The following is a 25330-nucleotide window of genomic DNA, read 5'->3' as shown; positions in this document are numbered from 1 at the left end:
CTTTCTCCTGTGAATTTGACGAAATCTGTCTCATGTATAGTAAAGTGTTACCTAAGCATGCAGAATCTAGTCAAGTGTACTGAGGATCTGTCCTTGCTAATGTAGAAGTACTTTTGTTACTGTCCTTTTAAAGCTGTTGTGTGTCGCACATGAGATAGCATCTGGTGGCAGCGCATTCCAACAATATGCAGAAGCCGCTTTGAAGGATGACAGGAATATGGATTTTGAGAATCTGTCCAGATGAAGTTTCTTACAGTATCGAGTCGTGTAGTTGTGTATGTCGTGTCTAAATTGGAGTCTGTCGTATAAGTATGTCGGTGTTTTTGTTTGCAGAATTTTGAATATTGTGCATTTGAGGTATGCCTACGAGGTTAGGTTAGCTTCCATTAGCACTCCTTTCACTCCTAAATATGTGCTTCATCATCTATAAAATTCCTCAGTACGTTCAATTATGCATATCCGGACAACATCGGTTTTTCTCGATTCACTCCTTCAGGAAATTTTTCCTCGCTTTGTGATTTACGTTGTTGAATTCCTTATAAAATAAGCTATACAAAGATATATGACACATATTCCTTAGGAAAAGGACGTAAACTAGAGTCTTACCTTAAATTGAAAAAAAAAAATGCTCGCATATCATCTTGTAAAACTACCGCGTGGTTGCTACACTGACAGGGGGTTACATGATCGAATGCATGGAACATTTGATTCATGTAGTCGACGGTAATAGTGGCATGAGCTATCGTACAGCGGATACGATACAGTAAAATACCTTTCTTACAGGCCAAATAACTTGCACGATTCGAAAAAACAATTTCCCCGGCTTCAGAAAGTCCTCAAGAAAGCAATTCCGTAAGTACTTTCTCGTCTTTTCTCCTGTAAATTTTAAGAAATCCGTCTCCGGCTTATACTATCGTTACCGAATTCTGTACTTTTTGTGCAATTTTAGCATTCTTTTTTGTTAACTTGAACACCGCTTTCCGTCTAGTTGGTTGAAAGTAATTTCCTTGCACCACTCTGACACTGGATACACCTGCACTGCAGAGTGTCAAAAGGTGCAGCCAATTAGACTCAGCATGACAACGTGCGGCCACATACGTCAGCTGTTGCAAAGAACACGTTGGCGACGTTTGGGTGGACAGTGTTGGAACACCCACCGTATAGTCCTGATCTATCACTTCCACATTGAAGGGTCGGTGCTTCCACTCGGACAATGTTCGCAAGTGGTTCCGATCTCAGCCAAAGAGTTCTACGAGCAGAGTATTCACTGCTTGGTCAAACAGTGGGAGAAGTGCTTGTCTAACTTTGGAGATTACGTTTGAAAAAATCCTTGTCGATTTCATTCTGTGGCCCCTGTTCAGTTTTCATTTGATCCACCCTAATACAAAACCAATGTGCTTTATGCCTCCACCGAGAATCTAACCCGAGAGTCCTTGATTACAAGGCGACAGACATCAATGAGGCCAGTGAAAGAACAAAAATATAAGAAATTAAATTACGGTACAATAGTGTTCCACTAATTGTGTACATACATGAAAGAAAAATTAAAACGCTTTATTTGACTAGTACCACGGAATTATTCTGGATTTTATCATATGTTACATAAATGCAAGATTAAATAAATGAATGAATTAATGCTTACCAATTTTTAAACAAACATTAGCTGACGGCCAGTTTACTGCTACTACGTGCCTCCAGTAACACTCAACGTATTAACAGAGTTGTGTTGACATTTACAGCTTGAAACAATTGACATTCGCCTTGCAATTTACAGTACAACTTTTGCTGGGTCTCACTTATCGCATACGTCTCATAGAATTATTTGGTGAAGCACTGCCATTCACCACCTGATGTCAGCCGAAATGCTGTTAAGCTAAACGCCTTTGTTCTTAGGTTCAGCTTGTTATGTTTAGTTCACTTAGCAAAAATAATACCTTTTTGGTCAAGCCCGAAAAATTGTAGTGTTTTGCTTCTTGAAGGCGCCCATGGCTTATGTTTTAAAGACATGAACGTTTCAGTAGTTATTACTATATAAATAAATTAAATATATTCTATGATATTAATATATTTCATTTTTTGTGGAAAGTGTGTTTGTCGCAAGGTGATTGTCAACTGCTAGAAACTGCTACCAACCTGCTTTGCGCCAACGGCATGAAGAAGAAGAAGCTTTCCTCCAACGTTGTGTGTTACTGGAGGTGCCCAGGCCCCGTGTTTACATGTGGAAAGCGTGGCGTACACATGAAGCATTAGGTTCCAAATAAAGGAATGAATGAATGAACACATGAAGCAAGTCGCTCACTGCTCACGAGGTTTTCGAAATTAATTTTCAGTGACAGGTGATTAAGTTTAGTTAATCTATGTATATATTTAATTAAAATTTCATACTTAATTGCATATGGCATGATACATTCTATCTTTGACTATGATAAAAGTCATAACATCATAAGGTACATATTAAAAATTGGTAATACCTTTTTATAGCTATAATGCACTCGCTAAATATTTCCAGTTCATCGTGGTGAAATGGCATTTACTACCAAAAACCTGTGTCAGTCTCCTGTGTATGTGTAAAGTTTTCGTTAAGTAATGCAAACTGGTGTGCAAAATTTATAGTAACAAGGTAAAGTGTAAGATACTTTCTATACATGTCTGTTTATATATACTTCAGTTTTAGCTATAACTTATTGCATGTTTGCTTGAGAATCTTTTTCACTTCCGTATACCCCTGTATGGTTCTTCTCTTGCAACCAGCCATTTGTTTACTGTCGTCTTGGTTAGTTAGAGACTGCTCCTGCCATCTAGGCCACATGTGTACACAGTGTGAATAGGTTTCGTAGTAAGGTTAGGCGGTAACAGTAGTATAAGTCGGAGACGGATTTCTTAAAATTTACAGGAGAAAAGACAAGAAAGTACTTACGGAATTGTGTTCTTGAGGACTTTCTGAAGCCGGAGATATTTTTTTATATAATCGTGCTACGTATTTTGCCTGTAAATAAGGTATTTTTCGCCAATCATGCATCTCCGTCGTGCGATAGCTCGTGCCGCCATTACCGTCGACTACGTGAATCAAATGTTCCGTGCGTTTGGTTATGTAACCCCCTCACAGTGTAGCAACCACGCGGAAGTTTGACAAGATGACGTGTGAGCGGGTTTTTTTTTCAATAAAAGGTAAGACTCTAGTTTACGTCCTTTTCCTAAGGAATACGTGTCATATATCGTTGGAAAGCTTATTTTATAAGTAATTCAACAACGTAAATCCCAAAGAGAGCAAAAATTTCCTGAAGGAGTAAATCGAGAAAAACCGATGTTGTCCGGATATGCGCAATTGAACGTACTGAGGTATTTTTTAGATGATGAAGCACATATTTAGGGGTGAAATGAGTGCTAATGGAACCTAACCTAACAGGCCTAACCTAACCTCGTAGGCATACCTCGACCCCGTGAATGGATAGTGGGGCTATCGTGAACAGAAAGTGTAAAAAGAAAAAGGTACTTACCCGAAGAGATGCCGGGTGCCGCACCACGATCGCGCACCGCGAACGCAAAGAAGCAATCATCATGCAGATAAGGACGTAAAGTAGAGTCTAGCCTCAATTTTCGCTTAAAAACCTTTTGTGAATAGTTTGTGCGGCATTTATCGGTTCATAAGTTTGGAAACACTGCACATTGCATATCAGCTGACGATAGACAACGTGTGTCAAGATTTGCCCGCCGAATTAGCAACGACCAATAAATGATTATAATGTTAAAAGTAACGTGTTTTTCATGAAAAAAAAAGTTATGGCCAGCTTGAAAAATCTTCCGCTATGCATATGAGGTAAGTAGCAATGATTTTTATTTGAAAACAACCGAGTTTTATGTGTCTCCGGCTTATACTACTGTTACCGGTTAGGCAAGTTAGGTTCAGGGCTCTTAGTACTCAAATAACATCTCTAAATGTTTTTGTGGGTAACACTTTAGTATACCGGAGACAAATTTCTTCAAATTTACAGGAGAAAGTACTTATGCAAATCATTTTCTGTAGCGTTGTTGATGTTCGGGAATGTAGTTTTGATCCATTTTAATGCGAATGCATGTGGTTTTCTTCGAAAATCTATTTCCGACGTGCTATTGCTGGTACCGCCATTTGCTTTCTTCACGAGAGCACAATACACGATATTGCTGCTGCTACAAGCTGATGTTGTCTGTATATGCTAAATTGAATGAAAATAGTGCTAATGGAAAGTAACCTAACAGGCCTAACCTAACCTAGTAGGCATACCTCGTCCCCGTGATGGTTTGTGAAGCTATTGTGAATTTTTGGGGCTACCCGTGGATGGTTTGTGGGAAATAAGGAACAACAGTAAGTACGTTAATGTAAGAAATAGATATTATTTTCTTTAGATATTCATTATTTCACCTAAAGAAATGTTCCGCAATGCAGAATAGTACGTTAGCAATGTAAAAAATTGCGAAATAAATTATTGATAGGTGTCTCCAGTATAGTAAAGTAGTACCTTTTCGTGGTTAGGCACAAGTTTAGGACTCTTAGCATTACAGTAGCATTACAGTAATTTCCCTGAATGCTTTCAACATCTCATCATGTTGGCACTGGTCTCAAATGCAACTTACGTTACATACGCACGGGAATTATGCCAAAATATATATACAGTAGACTCACGATTGACCCTAGAACACTAACATGTTCCAATATTACAGTGTAACTACCGCTACGTAAATTTTACGTACATGAATGAGTCTATTTTTAAAACAACCTCTACATCATGAAAACAAATTTATATTCATTGTGAACATTATTTTGTTTATTTTTCCTTATATTGGAATTTTATTCTTCATTTTAAAATGTATAAACATGGTTTTATTAAACATAGAATATTTTAAGAGAAGGTCTTGCTTGACAAGCCCGTTCGTACATTAAGAATGAAGTGTTCAAACAATAAAAAGAAAACAATAATAATAATCATAACGCTGTAAATAAGGAACAAATATAATTTTAAAGTCTTACAAGAAAAGACTGCATGCTTCTAAACTTTCGTTTTCAAAATCTAAGTATCCAAATCGAATTTACAAATGTCAAAATTACGTGGAAGATACTTCTCGTTTTACACAGCTACGTAAAATTGACGTACAGTGCACAACATAACAAACGAAATCAAGACGATCAGCGCTTGCACCCTCCTTACCATAGTGCTGCCTTATGTCTGACAAGACAACTTGAGGCACTGCTAGGCAGAGGGGTGAGTGGGTGCGAGGTGGGAAGGGGAGGGATTTGAGCGCAAAGCAAACGTAAATTTTACGTATGGTAGTGTTCCACAAATTGGCTTCCCACAGGAGCAGTAAGTCATCCTCCTTTTCTTGTAGTTGCAGAAACTGCAATACTTTCTGTTCCCTTGTGACGTGGCTGCTACTGTACTTGCCTCTTCCTTCCCCAGTACCTTCAAAATTGACTTTCTTAACTCCTGTGACAGTCCTGGATTTATTAGCCTTCGCTCCTGCCAGATCTTGGTCAAGTTCTCATGGAGGTGAAGCATGAACTGAATTCGTGAGAGTGGTCTCTTTTCTGAGTTGCCCTGATTGTTGTAGAAGTTGTGAGTGTGAATAATGTATCCATTGATCGCTGCGATGTTGATCATATTATAGAAAAATGAGATATTATAGAAAAATTCACGCAAATCTTACGTGAATACAAATGGCATTTTTACTACATGCATGTCAAAATTACGTGCAAGATTTTTCTTCTGTTACTATCGCTATGTATTACGTATTATTAGTCCCACATAACGCACAAACTAAAGACGTTCACTGCTTCCGCCCTCCTTACCACAGTGCTGCCACTTGCCTGACAGAATGCCTGAGGAATACCATAGGCGGAGGGGTAGGTGGGTGCGATGTGGGAGGTAAGGGAGGGAAATGAGCATGAAGCATAAGTAAATTTTACGTACAGTAGTGTTCTAGGGTTAACCGAGGTTGATGTTTACCAACCACTTGGTATGTGGGTCAAGTCTCAAGTTTAGGGCTTGTACCATTAAAATAACATCGCTAAATGCTTCCAACATCCAATTATGTAATTTTGTCCCAATCATGAAGAGTATGGTCTGAGTATATTGAATGAAGGAAAAGGTACGGCAATAATTCCATCCTTTCGCACTCACCAAAGGCAAAAAATTTCAACCAATCTCCATCTGCACGAAATGTCATGGCAACTGTTTTCTGGAACCAATAAGGTGTGCTTCTGGTGACTTTCAAGGATCCAGGGGGAATAGTCGCATCACAGACATAGTGTGAAACACTATCAAAACTAAGACATGCTGTATAGAACTGACGACATGGAAATCTACTCCCAGGGATCTGTTCTTATCCATGACAAAGCTAGACCACACACCACTGTGCTTTCTCCATATGATTCAGAGGTACAGATGGAAACTTTTGAAACACCCCTTGTATAATCTGTACCTTGAAGCTAGTGACTGTCACATCTTTATGCCCACTCACATAACCTACATTTTATTACATGCATTCAAGGTTAGGTTTTTGCAACTTTGGAATCAATCTGTAAAGTGTATTTCATGTCACCAAATTTCATCTTTGTAGCATGATTTTTTTGTCCTGCATTGTGCCCATGCAGTCTAATGCATCATGCTTGAGCTCCAACTACACAGGTCGAGTCTCCTAGGGGAAGAGTAACAACTTTTCACCTGAGATTTCAGCCTGTATATGGGACCGGTGTCCACCCACCATCATGAGGAAATTGAGAAGCTACGAATGAGTAGCGTGACCTGGTCACAGAAACTTGCAAGAATGGCGGGGGGTTCGTCGTGCTGACCACACGTCACACCGTAACTGGTTGGATGATCTTCCACCTCGTGTGAGTGAGTGAGTAGGATCAGGTGGGAGTGAGGACAGCAGTCAGTCAGCCCTCAATGGCCTGTTGCACCACGGTTTATTATTATTATTAGCATGTTTTTAAAGTTAAATAGATAGGCCTGTAAGCTGTTGACAAGTAGGCAGACCAATTAAGGCTCCTTCATACATTTGACGAAAGTCGAATCTGAGGAAGAAGAAGAAAAAAGGAGGGTCATATGGGTTGGTTTTTGCGTGGCTTACTCTGTACGTATCTCTGACGTAACAGAGTACGTCACGAGATTGGCAGTCTTCACAGTTCTCTTGGGTCTCAGCTTCTACTGCCTCGTAGAGCTCCGATGCAGTAAATAGTCCCTAACGAACCTACACAAGTTATGTTAAAGAAACAGCGAAATGATTTTAAAAAAGTATAAAAGATTACCTACACATGGAAACAGATCTTCATATGAGATCGTTGAAAGTAGTCATTCGTTGTTTACTGTTCGCGGCTGACGGGAGAGCAGTTGGGGTGGGGTGGGGTACCTGAGGGGAAACAAACACAATCGCTTGCAAGTGAGGAAGGACGAAAATGTGTGTGTTTGTTGTGAAGCAGTTGACCATCTGGCGCGAGGCGAGCGAAGAAAACATACATGAATTATCGTTCTTTTAACACGTAACGAATTTTTCATGGATAGTAAAACCGTAATTTGATGACAAAAGATTCTTAAAACATTTATGAAATGGAAGATAGTAATCACAGCCGCCCTTTCATGTCTTGAATCTTGGCTATATCATTATGTGGGAGAGGCAGGAAGGGGAATAGGCACTTTCTCTCTCTCTCTCTCTCTCTCTCTCTCTCTCTCTCTCTCTTTCTCTTTCTCTTTTTAATCTTCCATAAAGAGCAATGAAAGGAAAACCGAAAACTGTTCCTATTTTGTACCTACAGTTCCTAAATAGAAATTACAATTTTTGTAACTATAATTCGCTTACGCAGAATTTTGTCGCAAGGTGTTTCAAGTTTGTTTAGATTTTAGTATTTATAGTAATAAAAACAATACATTGTTTTTTGATTGATTTGCTTCACCTTTTGTTCCACTTTTGGCTAATTTGCGAAGATGGTGATGAGTGGTGATATGATGAAGAATGAACACTCACATACAACCATGCCCAGGCCAGGATTCCAACCCGGGACCCCTGGCGTCGTAGCGCGATGTGCTAACCACTCCGCCACGGGGACCGGCAATACATTGTTTTTATTATAACATTTATTAACAATAGTAATCTAGTAATATGAACTGTTTATATTTTCGCTGGATGTGACACTAATTAGTTTAAAACAGAGCACGAATTAAACATTTCTTCAGCTTGCCCAGTCAGTGATCACAACAGGTTCATTGACCAGACCAGACCAAACATACTCTTTTTAAGAGTATTATACTCTTTTAGAGGTTCATATACTCTATACTCTTTTCAATTTGCAAAAATCCCCAAATATACTCTTTTCCTTGCTATTTAATTTCATTCATTATTTTACGCGTAAAAATGCCTTAAAATCCACAGAACGGAAAACGTCAAGATGTCAACAAACTGAAGTATTTACTCCTTGACTCAAGACTTTCCTATGAACAATTTCAAGAGTCATTTTCATATTCCATCAACAAGCAAAACATATTTCAAATTCATTGGAATTTAATGATAAAGATTAGGGCTGAGCCGATACCATTTTGAACCGATTCTCTTATCAATTCCCACCGATAGTGTAAAATAAAAAGGAAGTTTTAATTTTGCATAATTTTCAGGATAAGTAAGACTGTCAAGAAGTCGCACGGGATTTTTGCGGACCCCGTGAAAGACCAAAATGCCGGAAAGTATCGGCTGGTATCGGTAGCTGAATCCCAACCGATACTTTCCGATACCGATACATCGGCATCGGTATCGGCTCAGCCCTAATAATGATATTTTTGAAACTTAGTGTGTAATTTCAAAAGCCGTTGAAAAACATCTTGAAGATTGGGGGGAAAGAAAAGAATCAATGATGTGGAGGTGGAGGTCAGTGTGCAAAGATTTAGTACAGGCTGGGTCAAATTTAAAAGTGATTGTGCCTCTTATAAAATTCTTGTTTACTCTGCCTGGTACAGATGTTGGTTGTGAAAGACTCTTCAGTGTTATTAAAACTTATTGGCGAGAGGAAAAAAGTACACTCCTGGTGTCAACACTCGAACAAGTAATGGAAGTGAAATTCAATGTGGACATGACCTGTGAAGAGTTTGGACTGGCAATAAAGGACGACTTAAACATACTCAAGAAAGCAAAATCATCCCAGAAGTATGAACGATGGTGTCATTGGTGAGAAAGTATTTGAAATTAGCTAATTACATTGGACCCATAAAATTTAAATCTGTAGAGTGTAGGCCTATTTTATAGGGGCTATAATAGAAGCAATAACAAATAGCCACCCTTATTTTAGTTTTCTTTTTGTTTTGTGCATGCGCACCTTCAACCTATAGACTATACTCTTTTTGGTCAACAAATATCTGGTCATCGAATGCTGTGATATTTCATCTGGGTGCGTTTGTTTGTGTAGTTTTATTTTCGCTCGCTGTGTTGTGTTCGTGATAGCTCTTACACCTCGTAATAAACCGTTTCGAAGTGGAACAAAGAAAATTCTGCACTATCAGTGGCATATCCAGAAATGTTTCGGGGGGGGGGGGGTATGAACGAAATGTCTACAAATAATAATAATAATATTTTAATTGAATTAAAGTAATACTAATTTCAATATATAAATTAATATATTATTATTACGTGACTAGGTAAAGAGGCAAACAGTGTATATTCATTCTGTAGGTTACCTGTAGTTAAAAGTAGAAACATTTACATAAGAACAAGTGCCTCGCAATTAAATTAATGTAAAATAGAAGAAGAATTGAATACTATTGCATAACGAAATAAATGTTAGATACAGTGAAGTTTCTGATTAATATTGTATACATATTGTTATGAGTTGTAGTATGCATAAACCTTCTTTCTAATATCATTCAAAGCCGTACGATCCCAATATAATCCTTGCCATCCAATAAATTCACTAATGCTAAACGAGTATTGTTATTATTTTATTACTTGGTAATCTTTTCGTTTGCCCTAAATAAATACTTTATGTCTTTCAAAGCCGTATGATGTCAATCCCAATCATTGCCTTCCAATATATTCAGAGTAAAAATAGTAGTACTTGATAAGTATTTCAGGTGCTATACTTCAAAGCCGTATTATATTTATAGCTATAATCCTTCCATTCCAATACGCGTTCAGAGGAAATTATCCATCGAATATGAAAAAATTGCTAAAGGAGTATATTTACATTATTTAATTTTAGTACTGCATAGTCCTTTCGGGGAGGGTCCGGACTCCCAGCAAACTTGTTCTACGTATTATAGCGTAATATTTGCCAAGGAGACAGATTTAATTGAATTACTCAAAATAACGTTACTGGTTTACGTACGTACAATGTAAACGTCTAATGGAAAGCGATAAATAAACGGATAGGTATTATTCATTCTGAACCCTTCCACAATACGTGAACGTCTGTGTAGTTATTTTGCCGGCGATTTTGTAGCGCTTGAAACTTCATTGTTGTTTCTGCAGCAGACGATTTTCTCGGAGCCCACATCTTACACCAAACACACTTTCTGCCGTCACCCATATTTTGCAATTGAACACGTCCAGTTGACGCATGCACACTTCCCTGCCACTTGCGATCCTGTTTTGTCTTCACGAGCTATTTTGTTGTATCCCTCCGCGTTCTACTGTGGGTGGGGTTTAGAACGCTTCTAACTATCTGCACGAGGTGTCGCCACAGTGCAGGGACACTTTTACGTATTGCAAGGGTTTCGTTTACCTCAAACAGTCTCAAAATAGGAAAACTGACTTCTACAGTGATGATGTTAATGTCAAATACAATGAACATTGCACGTCCCCAACAAAACAGTTTTCCATAAGCTTGTGTGGTTAACGAGATAATTGCATGTGAAAATTACGGTTTTCCCCATTTTTATGCCCAATTTACTTATTAAGCAGGGTCTTTTTTAAAATTTCTGCTTTGTAGGAATTAAGCAGCCATATTTTCTGAAGGATAGAAAACAAACCCCGAGATCTTATCTTTTCTCGTAACTGAAAAATCTGTTTAAAACGGAACGTCTGCACTGCGCGTTTTCGTCAATGTATGAAGGAGCCTTAATAAAACTATTTATTGCATTATAGTTGAATTTTGCAGGCTTTCATTGTGTGAGAAATTGATAGTTTACATTGTCTGTAAAATTTCATTTCCATGAAATTTCGAAAATGGCAAAATGCCAATGATCCAGTGCCGAAGTAAACTAAACTGAAAAATCTTTCTTGGTGATGATGTAAGTTACGTCATGTGGATTTATATTGCCAACTTGCTCTGAACTCAAAAATTATTTACGTGTGAAAATGAAAGAATTGTGACAAATAATTCTTAAATATCTTGGAACAATTACGGAACTTTAAACATTATTGTGAGGAGTGATCCCAGTTTTCATCATATTTTAAACTTTCTTTCTCGTGCATCCTTCTGTTTGTGTACCAAAAAATGTTTAGTAACCTTTTTCTTTTGCAGTGTGCAAAACTTGTAAATCATGGGGAAGGAAAAGAAGCATTGCAGGACGAGGTCAGGAGTTCTCAGTGTGGCAATGAAACCTGAGAAAAGGAGCCATCATACATTGAAGTGAGTTTTCACTGCTAGAATACGTATTTTCTTTTCATTTTCACAATGTAAGATGTATGATTTGTATTGTTCATTGTGAAACCATTGTGCTCAAGTGAATAAGAGGAAAATCCCATCTTGAGCAAAATTGATGAATCTGCTGCTGAGTTAAGTCTAACCCCAGTGTGAGTGATAAACACCATGCTCCAATGGCAAGAGCTTTAGTACGAAGCCTTGGGCAATGCATGATAAAGTGGGTGGATGGTAAATAGAAAGACATTTCATTAAAATGTGTGGCCTTTCCCCACACAACAGTACTTGCAGTAAGAAGTAGGTTTGGGCTGTGCAGCCTGAATAAATCGTATTCTCCCTTGTAGTAACATACTGATATCAACTAGGATGACAAAACAGATCCGGATCCAAAAGTTTCTTATCTGGATCCGAAAGTTTCGTATCTCAATCCCATTATAATATTACCACACCTTGAAAGGTATTATGATCTTCGATTACAAAGAAATTTTTCATTAGTTAGCCCTACAAGAATTTTTTCAAGTGTTGTTCCTAAAATACTTTGCTACGTATCGGCTAACACACTCATGCACAAAAATAATCTTACTTGTTTAACAAAATGTCAGAGGTGATTTTGTAAATGCCATTGAAACGAATATGTATTCATTCGAATGTATTGGAAATGAAAACACACATAAATGTGAGACATTTCATTCCAGGATGAAACCTTTAACACATATAACAAGATAGAAATGTTACACAAAAATTATACAATTGTTCTAGAGTTACAGTTTTACAAATGAAAATAAAACATTATAATATATACAGTGTTATATAATTACAAAGTGTAAGACTAACAAGGGAGGTTATCTAAGTGTCTCCCTCCGATTTCCATGAAACTTGGCAGGTGTATAGTGTGGCTCAAAGGAAGAAATACGTGTTGTTTTTTTTTGTTTCAGCTAATAAACGGTTTTATGGGGCAAAACCCACTCAAATGTCAAGATGAGGACATATTGAAGTGGGGATCTGACCCCTGTGCCCCCCTCCGATTTCCATCAAACTTGGCAGGTGTGTGTATAATCGGGCCCAAATGAAGAAATACGTGTTTTTTTGTTTTGGCTAAAAAACTGTTTTGGGGGCAACCCCCCATCAAATGTCAATATGAGGACAAATTGAAGTGGGCATTTGACCTATGTGTCCCCCTCCGATTTCCATGAATCTTGGCACATTCATAGAGGGGCCCAAAGGAAGAAATATGTTTTTTTTTTTGTTTCGGCTAAAAATCTGTTCTAGGGGTCAACCTCCCCTCAAATGTCAAGATGAGGACAAATTGACGTGGGGATCATCTGACCCCTGTGTCCCCCTCCGATTTCCATGAAATTTGGCAGGTGTATAGAGAGGTTTCTGTTTCTTCCTATGCCATATTTACGTGGTTTCGGGGTCAGATCCCTACTTCAATTTCTCCTCATCTTGACATTTGAGAGGGGGGGGGGGGCTCTATACACCTGCAAGGTTTCATGGTAATCGAAGGGGGAGACTTAGACCTCCCTTGTAAGTGTATTAATTAATTACAAATCACGCACACACACTATATATATGTGTGTATGTATGTATATTATATTAGCAGGTAACAATATGTTATAGACACATTCTTACTTTCCAAAGAAGCGCATATGGGATGGCAAAACGGATCCGGAACCAACTGGATCCGGATTTCGGATCTGGCCATCCCTAATCTCAACTCATTCATGTCCACAACATTTTTTTCACCTGATTTGCATCAAAATTGTCAGATAGGTTATTGTGGGACTCGGAATAAAGGGAAAATACGTTTAAAAAATATTCGTAACTCTCGGTGGAGTAAAATTGATTGGGTCGAAAACAAACCTGTGGTCAAATATGAGATACAAATAGTATTATTTGTTGAGACATTTAATTTCTTTCAATGAATTTTTTTTACACATTGTGCAATGCAAATAAAACAAACATCAAACCTGTGTTTGTGTTTCAACCTTTTGACGCCCAAGCGTCTCGAACGAGATACCCAAATGTAACCCTCACTGTCCCAAGCATCTCGTACGAGACGCTGTGTCAAGGTCGTAGTTTTTACGTTATAACTTTTCTATTTTTGGCTAGAATTTCGATTTTATTTTTTTATATTGTTCCTAGCACATGTATTTAACAGAAATGGTTTTTTGCATTTTTTTTTTTGTCTTCATGAAATTGGAGGGGGAAAAGGTGGGGAAAGATACTTCTCTTTTGCGGCTCTTTCCAACGTCAAATTTTTGCCGACAAAGGAAGACCGGCTTTGTTGTTCTAAAGCAATGCTTTTCACTTCCTCTTGCTATCTGCGTTCGAGGGAATCTTGTTTATAAGTATCCAATGTCAAAATAAAAGTTTTCCGTGAGGGCGGAAGCAGGGGGTGGCAGTGGGGGGAGGGGGAAAACTGGTTGTTGAATCTGCGTTGTGAGAATGGGAATTCGAAGTGCGCTGAAGGAAACCTTTGTTTGTGAGCACAAGTGTTCCACAATGTTGAACAGAGGTCACCCAGCATTGTCTAAAAATAGAATGTCAAGCAGCTGCAAGAATCGGCGTTCATTTTCCAGTGCGTTCTAGCTTTTCGTCCGTGAAAGTTGTGCGTAGGTGTGTGTCGTTTTGTGCCCAAGTGTGAGGATATTTTTTGACTGAAGTGACATACTTCCAAGGACTTTTTTGTCATCTACGTGTTTGTGAAAAGTGTCCTAGCGATAATTTCTATGTGCATTTTGAACTTTTCGTATCCTTTTTGTCGGGGGGTGGGGGGAGAGAGCCCATTTTTTTTAAAAAAAAAATTAAGGGGATTTTCCCCCTTTCCCCTCCATATGTGTGCGGAATGTGCATAAATTATATATCGTTTGAATCTGTGATTCATTCTGCGTACAACGGTATATCGTTCATATCTCCAGGGCAAATAGTCTCTGAGCTAAAGTCATTTCAAGGTACTGCTGCATTTTGAAGCTTTAATCAGTGGCGTGCCGACAATTCCTTTTGGGGGTATAACTCAAGTTACATTGGTCATATGATAATAATGCAAATATTTTTGTGTTCCTTACATGTTAGCGATTATTTCCAGACACTGTCATGTACTTTTTGCTTGAGGGGAGGGTGGGGGAACAAAATTTTTTTCCCAAAATTTTGGAATTTTGAGAGTTAGCTCCCTCCCCCGCCACATATACGCCAAATTTGCAAAAATTGCATATAGTCTGAATCTCTGGTTCATTCCGCGTACAACGGTATATGATTCATCTCTCTAGGGCAATTAGCCTCCGATCTACACTCATTTAATTGAAGCTCTGCATTTTGCTCAAAATCGGCTCGGGACAGAGAGGCTTACATGTGAAAAAGGCCTTGGGCGGCAAAAGGTTAATCAGTAAAAATTTTAATATATTGCATGGATGCATGAAATCTTCCAAGACATGGAAGAGAATAAGAAGTATAGTTTGGCTTTGGTAGGCGTTCAACACATATATATAGAACGAGACTCACTAACTTGAAAAAAAACAACAAAAAAAAAACAGCAATATTTCAATACAAAAAATGGTCAGATTTCAGGATAAAAAGTGGTGTATAAATTAGCATTTTGGTGTTAAAATTGTTAATATTACCCTAATTTGATTTTGAAATTTACACTTATTACAGAAAATAAAAATTTCCCTTCATTCTAATGGTAGTTAGAAGAGTAAGTTTTATTCCTGTGTAAAGGAGTCCATTTTTGCTTCCCAAACATTTTCAGCAGAATTATTCTATTTTCCGTGATTTACATAACTCACCAGATAATTCAGACTACAGAAAGTGTCATGTTGGTAAATAACCTCTAAATTTCGTGTTTAAGGGCTTATTTTGCATCATTTTGTGACAAAATATGGTAGGAAAATGCTCCTCTCACCTTTCAAAAACATCAAAAATGAACATTAGGGTGTGTTATTTCACATTTCGTGTTTCTGTCAAGAACGAATTATGCATTTCTCTACTTATCATGTAAATGTACTACATAACACTAACAAATTCTAGTTGTCTTCCTTTTGCATGTAGCACATCATTGTCGTAGTTAATGTCCGATGTTGCAGTGGTAGCATCATTGCCTTGTAATTAAGGGGTCCCGGGTTCGATATCCGGTGGAGGCACATAGTAGTTTCGATCCCACTTTAAACTGTAGGTCCAGTCCCGATTAGCCTTACTATGCATAACGTGGATTTAAAACACCAAATCAATCAATCAGTCATGGTTGATGTGGGACTACAAAATGTGAACGAGTCCCATATCTCTGTAGTTTACTGGTATTACTCCTACTCTGTTGGGCAAATAGGGCTACGTTTGCTGAAAGCTCAACTGATTTAGCTGAAGGCCAGTATTTCTGGTTGTAAACTGTCCATTGTTCATCACTGTATCAAACATCCAGAAAAGTATAAGGAAGTACCATTTCTTGCTATTGGTGGCATTCCTATACACTGTGTTCACAAAGTGTACATTACAAACAACTGTATTTTCACAGCAAGAACATAAACACGTGCTCAAGTGTTTACAAAATGAAAGACACACTCACCAAATTATGATTTCTAATTCCATCTTCTGCTGTAGTTCCTCTGGCAGCTACTGGCAGTATTACGTTTACACATGTCCAAAATGGCGTTGACACAGCCTGAGAAAGCATTTTGCCCACCCAGGTCACCATATTTGAACCTATGTGGGATTATATGAGTATACATACCATCACTATCACAGGACCTCCTGGATCTGCAATGCCGCATCACAGCTGCTGTTGCCAGAATCACCTCTGACAGGCTGCATCGAGTATGAAGTGAAATGACTACAGGATAGATTTGTGGCCAAATGTGAACACATTGAATATTTTTGAGTTGTGAAATCATAATCCGATGAGTGCATCTTTTATTTTGTAAACATTTGAGTTAATGTTTACGTCTCACTGTGAAAATACAGTCGTTTGCAGTGGCGTCTCGTCCCTTGGGGCTTCCGGGGCTTAGCCCCTAAAGAAAAATGGACGTATTCACGTAATTATCAATCACCATAATGCATAACTATCACACAGTCTTTTAAAAGGCGATTTTTACCCACGTAAATTCATCGTCTGTTGCAATGGATACAACAGCGCTCCTAGCGGCATTGATGTCAATTATCGTTTTCCGGGGCACGTCGCAAAGGAAGGCGTGGCCTACACCCACCTACGCTACAGTGAAGGTCACATGCTAGCAGAGAGAGGAGGGAAGAGTGCAATGGATTTGAGTGCTGATTCGGGGCTAGCTCCGTTGCGTCACGTTCGATCTCGCATGTTGTTCTGTAGTGTTGTCGTGGCTTTCATTCGCTATATTTGAGTGAGTTTGGCAGGGTTGATGTTCGAACACTAATTGATGAAGGACATAGGCTGTCAATTACAAGACACAATGAATTTGTCCGGAAAAATAGGCATATATTAAATAGAATTATCGATTGCTTAAAATTCTGTGTCAACATGAACTTGCTCTACGAGGACATAATGAAAGAGAACAATCTTTAAACAGAGGCATCTTCCCAGATTTATTATCCCTTCATAGAAGAGGGAAAACTAAAGATGGTACTTCGTTTTCTTTATTGTAGTGAATGGTTGAAAAACATAAACTCTATCAGTAGATTGCATTCATTTTTTATTTTAAATTATTTAGAGGGTACCTTTTCAGAAACAGTAAAAATGACAAACATAGTTTTAATAACTCCAGTGGCAACAGCTGAATCTGAAGGATGTTTCAGCACATTGAAGCGTATTAAAACCTGCTTAAGAAATGCAATGGGACAAGACAGACCAAATGCCTTGGCACTTGCTTACAATAGAGATAGAATACATTTCAAACAAAGAGGGCTTCAACGAAAAAGTAATAACAAAATTTGCTGAGCAGAAGAACAGGAGTCAACGTTCGTAGAAAGGTATGTTTCACAACAATACCAGTTTCTTTTGTAATCATGTGAATTGTCATTATATTTTATATTCTTTAAAAAAATAAGTCCAGTTTTGTAGTTTAGAAGAAGATAAATACCCGTTTTTTTGTAATTCATGTAATTTGTCATTACATTTTAATTGTTTCAAAAAAGTAAGCCCATTTTTGTAGTCTAGAAGAAAAAAGTACCTTTCTTTAGTAATTCATGTGATTGTCATTATATTTTAAATTCTTTAAAAAATAAGCCCCGGCCAAATTTGAGGCCACGAGATGCCACTGGTCGTTTGTTATATTTCAAGAACTTTGTGAACACATGTATTATTGTCAGGTTGGTCCACTCTGTCCACATTATTATTACACTGCTTGAAGACTAATGCTTGAATGACTATTTTTTTTATTTTGTTTTACTGTGTGTCTGAGAGTTTTTGTGATAGTGTCTCGCTATTGATAGCTAGTTCAACTTCAGCTAGTAGTTGTTTTGTGCTAAGTTGCGTAGAATCATTGTAGCCTTCTGCCCCTGAATCATAATCTGTATCTTCATCATGATGTCAGCCTAGATAGAATTTATCATCTGGAATATTTTACAGTTGTTTTGTAGGTAGTACTCCTAAGATTTTTTTTCTGATTGTGTGACCAATTACCCAAATTACGGGGTAATTCAGGTAAATGATATCTGGTGGAGGCACATAGTGCCCTGTGGTAGTGATGGTACGTACACTCATTTCTCCATATAATCCCACATGAAGAAGTCACATAGGTTCAAATATGGTGACCTGGGTGGGCAAAATGCTTTCTCAGGCTGTGCCAACTTTACACAGTTATTATGACGTTACTATTTACAATAGAAAATCAGACAAGGCATCAATATAAAGAAAAAAACTGGAAGTTTTATTCCCACTTAGCGGGCTTATTCTGCTTAGACGATGCTCCACCAGGATCGCCAGTGTCGGAAAATGGCTAATGACCAGTCGAATGCGTATTGTGTGTTGGAGCTATCGAGAACTGATTCAATCAGAATGGTGCAAAGAAGTTTCATTAGTAATGTATATATGTTTCACCCTTCCAAACGATTTGCCAAAGTTACAAGTGCAAATTGTTAGTGCCTTCGAAACCATTGACAATGACTTGCTGTCTTGTGCATAGCAAGTACTTGATTATCGTTTGGACCTTTTCCGCGTTACATGTGGTTCCCATGTTGAATCTTTATAATGTGAGTAAAACTTCCAGAGTTCTTCTTTATATCGAAACCTTGTCTGATTTTCTATCATAAATAGAAATAACTGTGTAAAGTTGCACCATTCATTTTCAATTACCCTGTATAATGCATGAAATGAAATCCTTCATGCCTATTTATGCAATTTTTAGTGCCTATAAGTCGAGGCTTTAGTTGTATACCATAGGTGCAAGGTTCATTATCTTGTGCCTTTTTAATGAATTTAGAGGCACATTTGTAACACATTATAGGACTTATAGGAGGGTGATAATATGCCCACTCACAATTGGCAGTAATATTGCTCCAAGTTAAAGTCATGTGGGAATGTGTATATATATATATGTGCACATATCACCTGATAAAAATTGATTGATTTGCTTTATTTTACTTCTCTTTTTGTGCCACTCTTGGCTAATTTGCGAAGATGGGGATGAGTGATGACATGATGGAATTGATGAATGGACACTCCAACATCCATGCCCAGATTGGGATTTGAACCCGAAATCCCTGGTGCCGTAACACAATGTGCTAACCACGCTGCCATGGGAGCCGGCACATCATCTGATAAAAAATATGACACACTAAAGCGTGTGTTTATGCATGGAGGCAAACCTTGATGTCTGCTTATAATGAGAGGATTGGAATAGCTGTAATGCAGTTTGGCATTGCCACCTCCCTTTGGGTAAGGTGCAACTTAATACTATACCATGGCTAGAGATCTTCAGGGTAGGTTTCTTGTTAGAAAGGAAACCAGGCAGTGAGCCTTCCAGTGGAGACAGTTAATCGATTATATTATATCTTTCTTTGTACATTCATGATGTAATTCAGAACACTCTAATTTAATTATTTACATAATCATTTCTCTCTTTTCACAAGTTCTAATTCTCTCATTTGAATTCACCTTCATATGTATATATATCTTTCTTCTACTCCATGATTCGTAATTTTATTCCCTTCTTTGACGAGTGCTGGTTTTCCCTCTTCTGACTTCCTTCTGGATCATGATGTGGATCGGAATCTGGACTTCCTTCTGGATTTGGATTGCTTGTGGATTCTTGGAATTACTTATTCAAAGTATATGTTTCTCTTAACTTCAAGCAAGTCCATTACTAGTGACGTTATTTCAGGATCCACCTAATTTTCACCATCTAAGTCCTGATATGTAACCTTTTCCAACCCTTGGGGCATCAGTTGAAATGTGCCACCAACTATACTGTTCGACCACAAATGCAAACTTGGTGCTGCGGTTGACAAAGTGCTCCCAAGTTAGTGCAGCAACTGTGACATGCAGCCAAAGGTGCTGTGGGGCATCGACTGGATCATGCCGCCACTGGTGTAAGAAAATTTTCCACCACAAGCTAACAGATTATGGAATCTGTTTGCAGGTAGATAGGTAGACACAAAGTTATATCAGTAGTTTCACTTCTTTAAATTTCTTGTCTATTTACACATGAGTACCAGTTTTATTTAACAAGTATTTACATTAATTTATTATTTTTTATATCATTTCTTTATCTTCTTATGCTGTAATCAATTTTTTTTCATCTTTATAATTCACTCTGATATACACAATGTCCTTTGTGTATATTACATCAATCTTCTATCTCACTCGTCTTGTGCTGCCATCTCTGTTTCATGTCATGAACTATTTACAGGAATTGTGCCTATTGGGTAGATAACAGCATGTCCAAGAAGGATGTGGTGGTAGGGGTCATAAACCCCCCCCCCTTTGGCCAAGTGTTTGTAATAAAAAGAACATCATTGGGCATGCCACTGCACATACTCAATGGTGATATTGTAATATTTATGTAGAATGACCTGAAAAGCAAACTGTGAGCATAGGTGTTAGTAATAATTTGTTATTATCTTTGGTTTTTATAGAAGTTGGAATACTTAAAGTACATTACCTCTTTGCTGTCAATGGTGTTTGTAATGAATCAGCTGTATGGGATTTTGGAAAGAGAAATCATATGGTAGGAAACCTGCTTAGAAGAATATTGCGTAACCTTCTGTGCACCTATGTCCTTAGGACAGTCACACCATAGTAGCACTAACCTTTTCACATAGCCTGGGATAGAGATCAAGAAACTATTTTTCCTGGATAGAATCAGAAGTCCTCACTATCTTGTGTGGTGTGTACTGACAACCTGGGGTAAAAGTCATTTATCTTTAACCCTCGAGTACTCGCATGGCATCCCGTAACACAGATACTCATGCGGGTGACAGTTGTCACCCATAAGGTATTTATGAATTTCGAAAAGACTAATTATAGTATGGTGGATTTTTTTATTTTCTTATATTTACAATTTATTCTAGTGACACTTAAAGTATTTTTTTGAATTATTTTTGTATCAAGCAGGTGTTGTAAAGAAAAATTACCAAATCGCTCTTTATCAAAATTTTGCATGGAAAAAATATCTTAAACTTTAGGCTACCATAACTTTTTTTTTTAATGCAGGGTAACATTGTAAAACTCCTTGCTCATCTGAAAGACAGCTTTATTTAGAATCCATAAACATATATATTAACATATTTTGGCCTTTATTACAAGGCAAAAGAAATCACTAAAGCGTACCCTGCATTTTACATATAGAAAGAGTATGGTCACAACAATGTTTGTTATTCGTAGGGATGTGCCGAAGCCGATTACAGATGTATGAAAATTGGCCGAAATTGATGCATCGGAATCGGCAAAAATCCGATATTTAAACCGGTACAGATTATACTAGAGTTTTTACCTTCTAATAAGTTTTATATTCTAGTTTTGTAAGATTTATTGAAAATTTGGTTATGATTCGTCATTATTGTAGAGTTTTTGTAATAAAATTATTGCAAACTCATTCAGAGGATCAACCTAACTATAATTCGGAAATAAAAGAGTACATTGCTGAACCAGGATCTGCTGTTGTATTGGATATTCAAAAATCAATATTCAAACCTGAAACAAGTGATGAGAAATTACTTGGGCATACCTGCTGCATAAGTATTCAGTGATTGAGTGTTCAGTGTTGCTGAACAGATTTGAGATAAGAGAAGAAGTAGGTTATTTCCTGAAGTGCTTCCACATTTCATGTTTCTGAAGTTGAATCTGGCAGAACAGGAATTCATTTTGCATTTCAAAAAACTGCTTGTGTATTAATGTTTAATCTCTTGAGAATCCATGTTCTTCTTAAAGGTTCACATAACATTTTGTAGATGCAAATGAACATTTGCATCTCTTGAGAATATATATGTATATACATATGATATGCAATAGAAATGTACATAGCAAATTTAATTTTGTCATGCTGAAAATAACATCCCATTTCTGTTTAATAATCTTATGTATCGGAATCGGTTAAATATCGGCATCGGTATCTGTGAGTACATCGGCATCGGTAAATTTTCAGCTTCGTCACATCCCTAGTTATTCGTAATATTTTTTTACGCATATTGTAGGTTGAAAATTACAATGTAATAACTAGTCCTATAATGTCCTTATTTTGTTTCACATTTTGGATATCAAGATTGAAATGCATGTTAAACTACAAAAATACATTTGTACATAAGAATACTGAGATGTCAGCTATATTTTACAGTTGCAATGGTTGTATTACTTTAGTCCCATTCCAATTCAGTACAAACAATTGATGAATGATCACTACAGATATGACGTTCACATTTTTCACAATGTTTTCTGATTGTTTTGTCTCTCGCCCTCCCACACAGATAGCAGCGACCTCTACTGTTACCTTTTTGTCTGCGCTCAGGCTGAGGAGTTTCTTTGATTACAAGAAGGGCCTTTCCTATTCTCTTCAGATGTACAGGAATGAAAGGAAGCTGGATTAGACTATCAATCAGAGATTTTATGAGTTCCAACGCCAAACTTTTCAGGAATTCTCGTCTTGCAGGTGGTTTAGCTGCAGTATTGTTGAACTTGTAAATGAGGCGTTGACCACAAGTTCTAGGACTTCCCTGATAGGCGCAAGCCGATCAATTTCTCTTCGCTGCTGACGATCTCTGATGTCATCAAAACGAAGACATCGCATGAGAAAATGAAATCTATTCTCACTCATGGCAAGATAACAGACTTCCACACCAGTCCCTGCAGAGTTGTCCCACACCTGCTTAGTTTTTTTTCCTGTTACTGCCCAAACAGCCGGTTAGTAGCAAAATGCCTATGAAAGCACGAATTTCAACAACATTCGTGTGTTTGGCGTCCCTGTCTCGGCTAAAATGCTCCTTTATATGGTTAATATAAATGTTGGTTGATGTAACTATAGTTCCAATAACGTTAAAAAGTACAAAGCAATCAAGTGCACTGCGTGCTTCCCTACCCTGTCCAGTTGGTCCTGGGAGCCGCAAAATAACGTCAGCTCTGGGTCGTACATTTCTGGGCTGAGGGGATAGTTTTTCCACTTCATTACATTTTTAAACTGGTCTCTTACCATGTATAAATTTGCAAATCGGATGTCCTCTTCATCACTGGATTCTTCTTCCGCATTTGGCGCCAGGTCATTTTCGGCATTTTTCACTTGGTCCTCTTGTGGCTCATCTGCTTCTTCGGTGTCAAAGAGATCATCCTGAACATCTAAATGATCATCTCCACCATCGCCACTATCATTCTCCACAACATCGTCCTCATCGGAACTCTCACCAAGCAATACGTCCAAAATTAGAGAGTTATTACAAAGTCGTGGATGCTTTGGTGCATTCATAATGCCGTTAATCGCACGGGGGACAAGTGTAACCCAACTGACTTTCAAGCAGAATAACACGGGCCACTCCTCACTACAACATACAAACGCACACTAGTCAGGTAGCTGGAAATGTAGGCGGAAGGTACTGAAGCCCCTACCACTCCCCTCCACCACACTGCTTGGCGGTAATGAATACAAAAGGGCTGGGTGACAATGGTCACCCGTGCGAGTACTGGAGGGTTAATGTGGTCCCTTTGAAGGGCACGAGTGTCTTGTTTGGGAACTGTAGCTGTCCAAATTATATTACCAAAATATATTAAATGCAACAAGGACAGTGCCTACACTCTTTTAACGAACTTTAATTTGATTCATGGCCTGTGGAATTTTATGGGTATAAAATGTGGTACAGCAAGATGAGCTATCATGCAAAACAGGGCAGCCAACAATAATGTGGAGTTCCACTTGGCACACAGTTATGGTTTCCCCTGGACCTAACCTGTTTATATCATGATTAATTGTACCCAGCATAACTCCTTTACATTTTATAGTGTGTGTTAAGGCTTGCCCTGTATAATGCAAGGCTACATTTTCAGTGTTAGCACCTCACACCATAAATCATTTCAGACAACTGTTGAAAAGTTTTCTGCAATGCTCTGATGAATTATTCGCTGGCAGACACTAACAACTAACTGAAAAGGGCAATTTTAGGCCAAGTAGAATTTACACATATACAGGGTAAAATGTAACTCCCTGGTATCATGATTTTATTGAGGGGGACTTAGGGAACATGTCATCATTATATGGGTGTCTGATGTCCACAAGTTTTTATTTGAATAGTCCCGCACACCACTGGTGACACACTTTGCTGCTATGAGAATATAGTGCAACATGTTGCTCTAGTCTCTAGGGCATCTGATGCAGGAGACTCAGGTTAGATTCGTGGGGTGAGTGATCTATGGTCTTAATTTTCCGGCCTTATCCTCACATGAAGCGGCTCTGGGGCTCACTCAGCCTCATGAGTACCTGGTGTGTAAAGGTGGTGCTGATCGCATCACCTCCAAAATGGCCGAGATCGAGAATGTGTGGGGCCCTACTCCCACATTCTCTAAATGTGCCTTCATGGCGAGGTGCTATATGCACGGGGAACTTTATCTTTACTAAGTCTGTTATGACCTTGTGATGACAGTGGAGGATGAAATTTCATATAGAACCACAAACTGAGAAAAGCATTCATAATTGGTATGAAGAGTTCGAGGCTACGGGTTGTCTGTGCAGTGGGAAATCGAGTGGCTACCCATTGGTGTTGAAGGCTGTAGACCAGGCCCCAATCTGATGCCTGGGATTTCTTCCTGCGGGGCTATGTGAAAGTTCATGCCTACCTGCCACCATTGCATTAACACTGCAATCACCACCACTGACTCAGACGTGCTGCACCATGTTTGGGGAGAATTAGAATAATGTCACGCAAGGAAGTCTCACAGATCATCTGTAAATGTCTGAAAGAAACTTTCAGAGTTTTTCTGTACATGTACCATACATTCTATGTTATTTTCAGTCTGCAATAAGCAGAATTCTGAAACTACGAATTCGTTTTGAGTAACACTGTAGTTTGTTTTACCCTGAAATGTGTTTATATACTGAAATCCTATGAACCCATTTGTATGGAAAAAATAGGCATTTAGGAAAAATCAGCGAAGTCAAAATAAATCTAAAATATATATAAGAGCTCAACAGGATTTATCTGAAATAAAACTAAACACTATCGCATAACCCTTCGAGGGCAAAGGGCTCCTTAGCAGCTTTTCAGTAAGTTGCACGTGGTCACTGGTTCAAACCAATCGCTGCTGTTGCCTGTCTTTCTAGAGAAGCAGGTGAATTTATATCTTTCCTATACTGAAAA

The 25330-nt window shown here is 38.2% G+C and overlaps 1 protein-coding gene across 4 annotated transcripts in view; it reads left to right on the top strand.

The window, feature by feature from the left end:
- Nucleotides 1-2181: 2181 nt before the first annotated feature.
- Nucleotides 2182-25330, top strand: part of LOC145995103 (uncharacterized) — an 86922-nt gene continuing 63773 nt past the window's right edge. For 2 of the 4 annotated variants that reach the window (XM_083131650.1, XM_083131640.1), the window contains exons 1-2: nucleotides 2182-2336; nucleotides 11477-11584. In XM_083131650.1, the coding sequence (XP_082987776.1) occupies nucleotides 11496-11584 (89 nt within the window). In that variant the 5' untranslated portion in view covers nucleotides 2182-2336; nucleotides 11477-11495. Of the gene's footprint in view, nucleotides 2337-2372; nucleotides 2448-11476; nucleotides 11585-25330 lie in introns of those variants that run through there. The other 2 variants (XM_083131646.1, XM_083131656.1) reach the window with 2 other exon arrangements.

The sequence above is a fragment of the Lepisma saccharinum genome, chromosome 1 (genome assembly GCF_977018435.1).
Source record: "Lepisma saccharinum chromosome 1, izLepSacc3.1, whole genome shotgun sequence".
NCBI lineage: Eukaryota > Metazoa > Arthropoda > Insecta > Zygentoma > Lepismatidae > Lepisma > Lepisma saccharinum.
The sequence above is the reverse complement of the archived record's forward strand: the minus strand, read 5'-3'. Positions and strand labels throughout refer to the sequence as shown.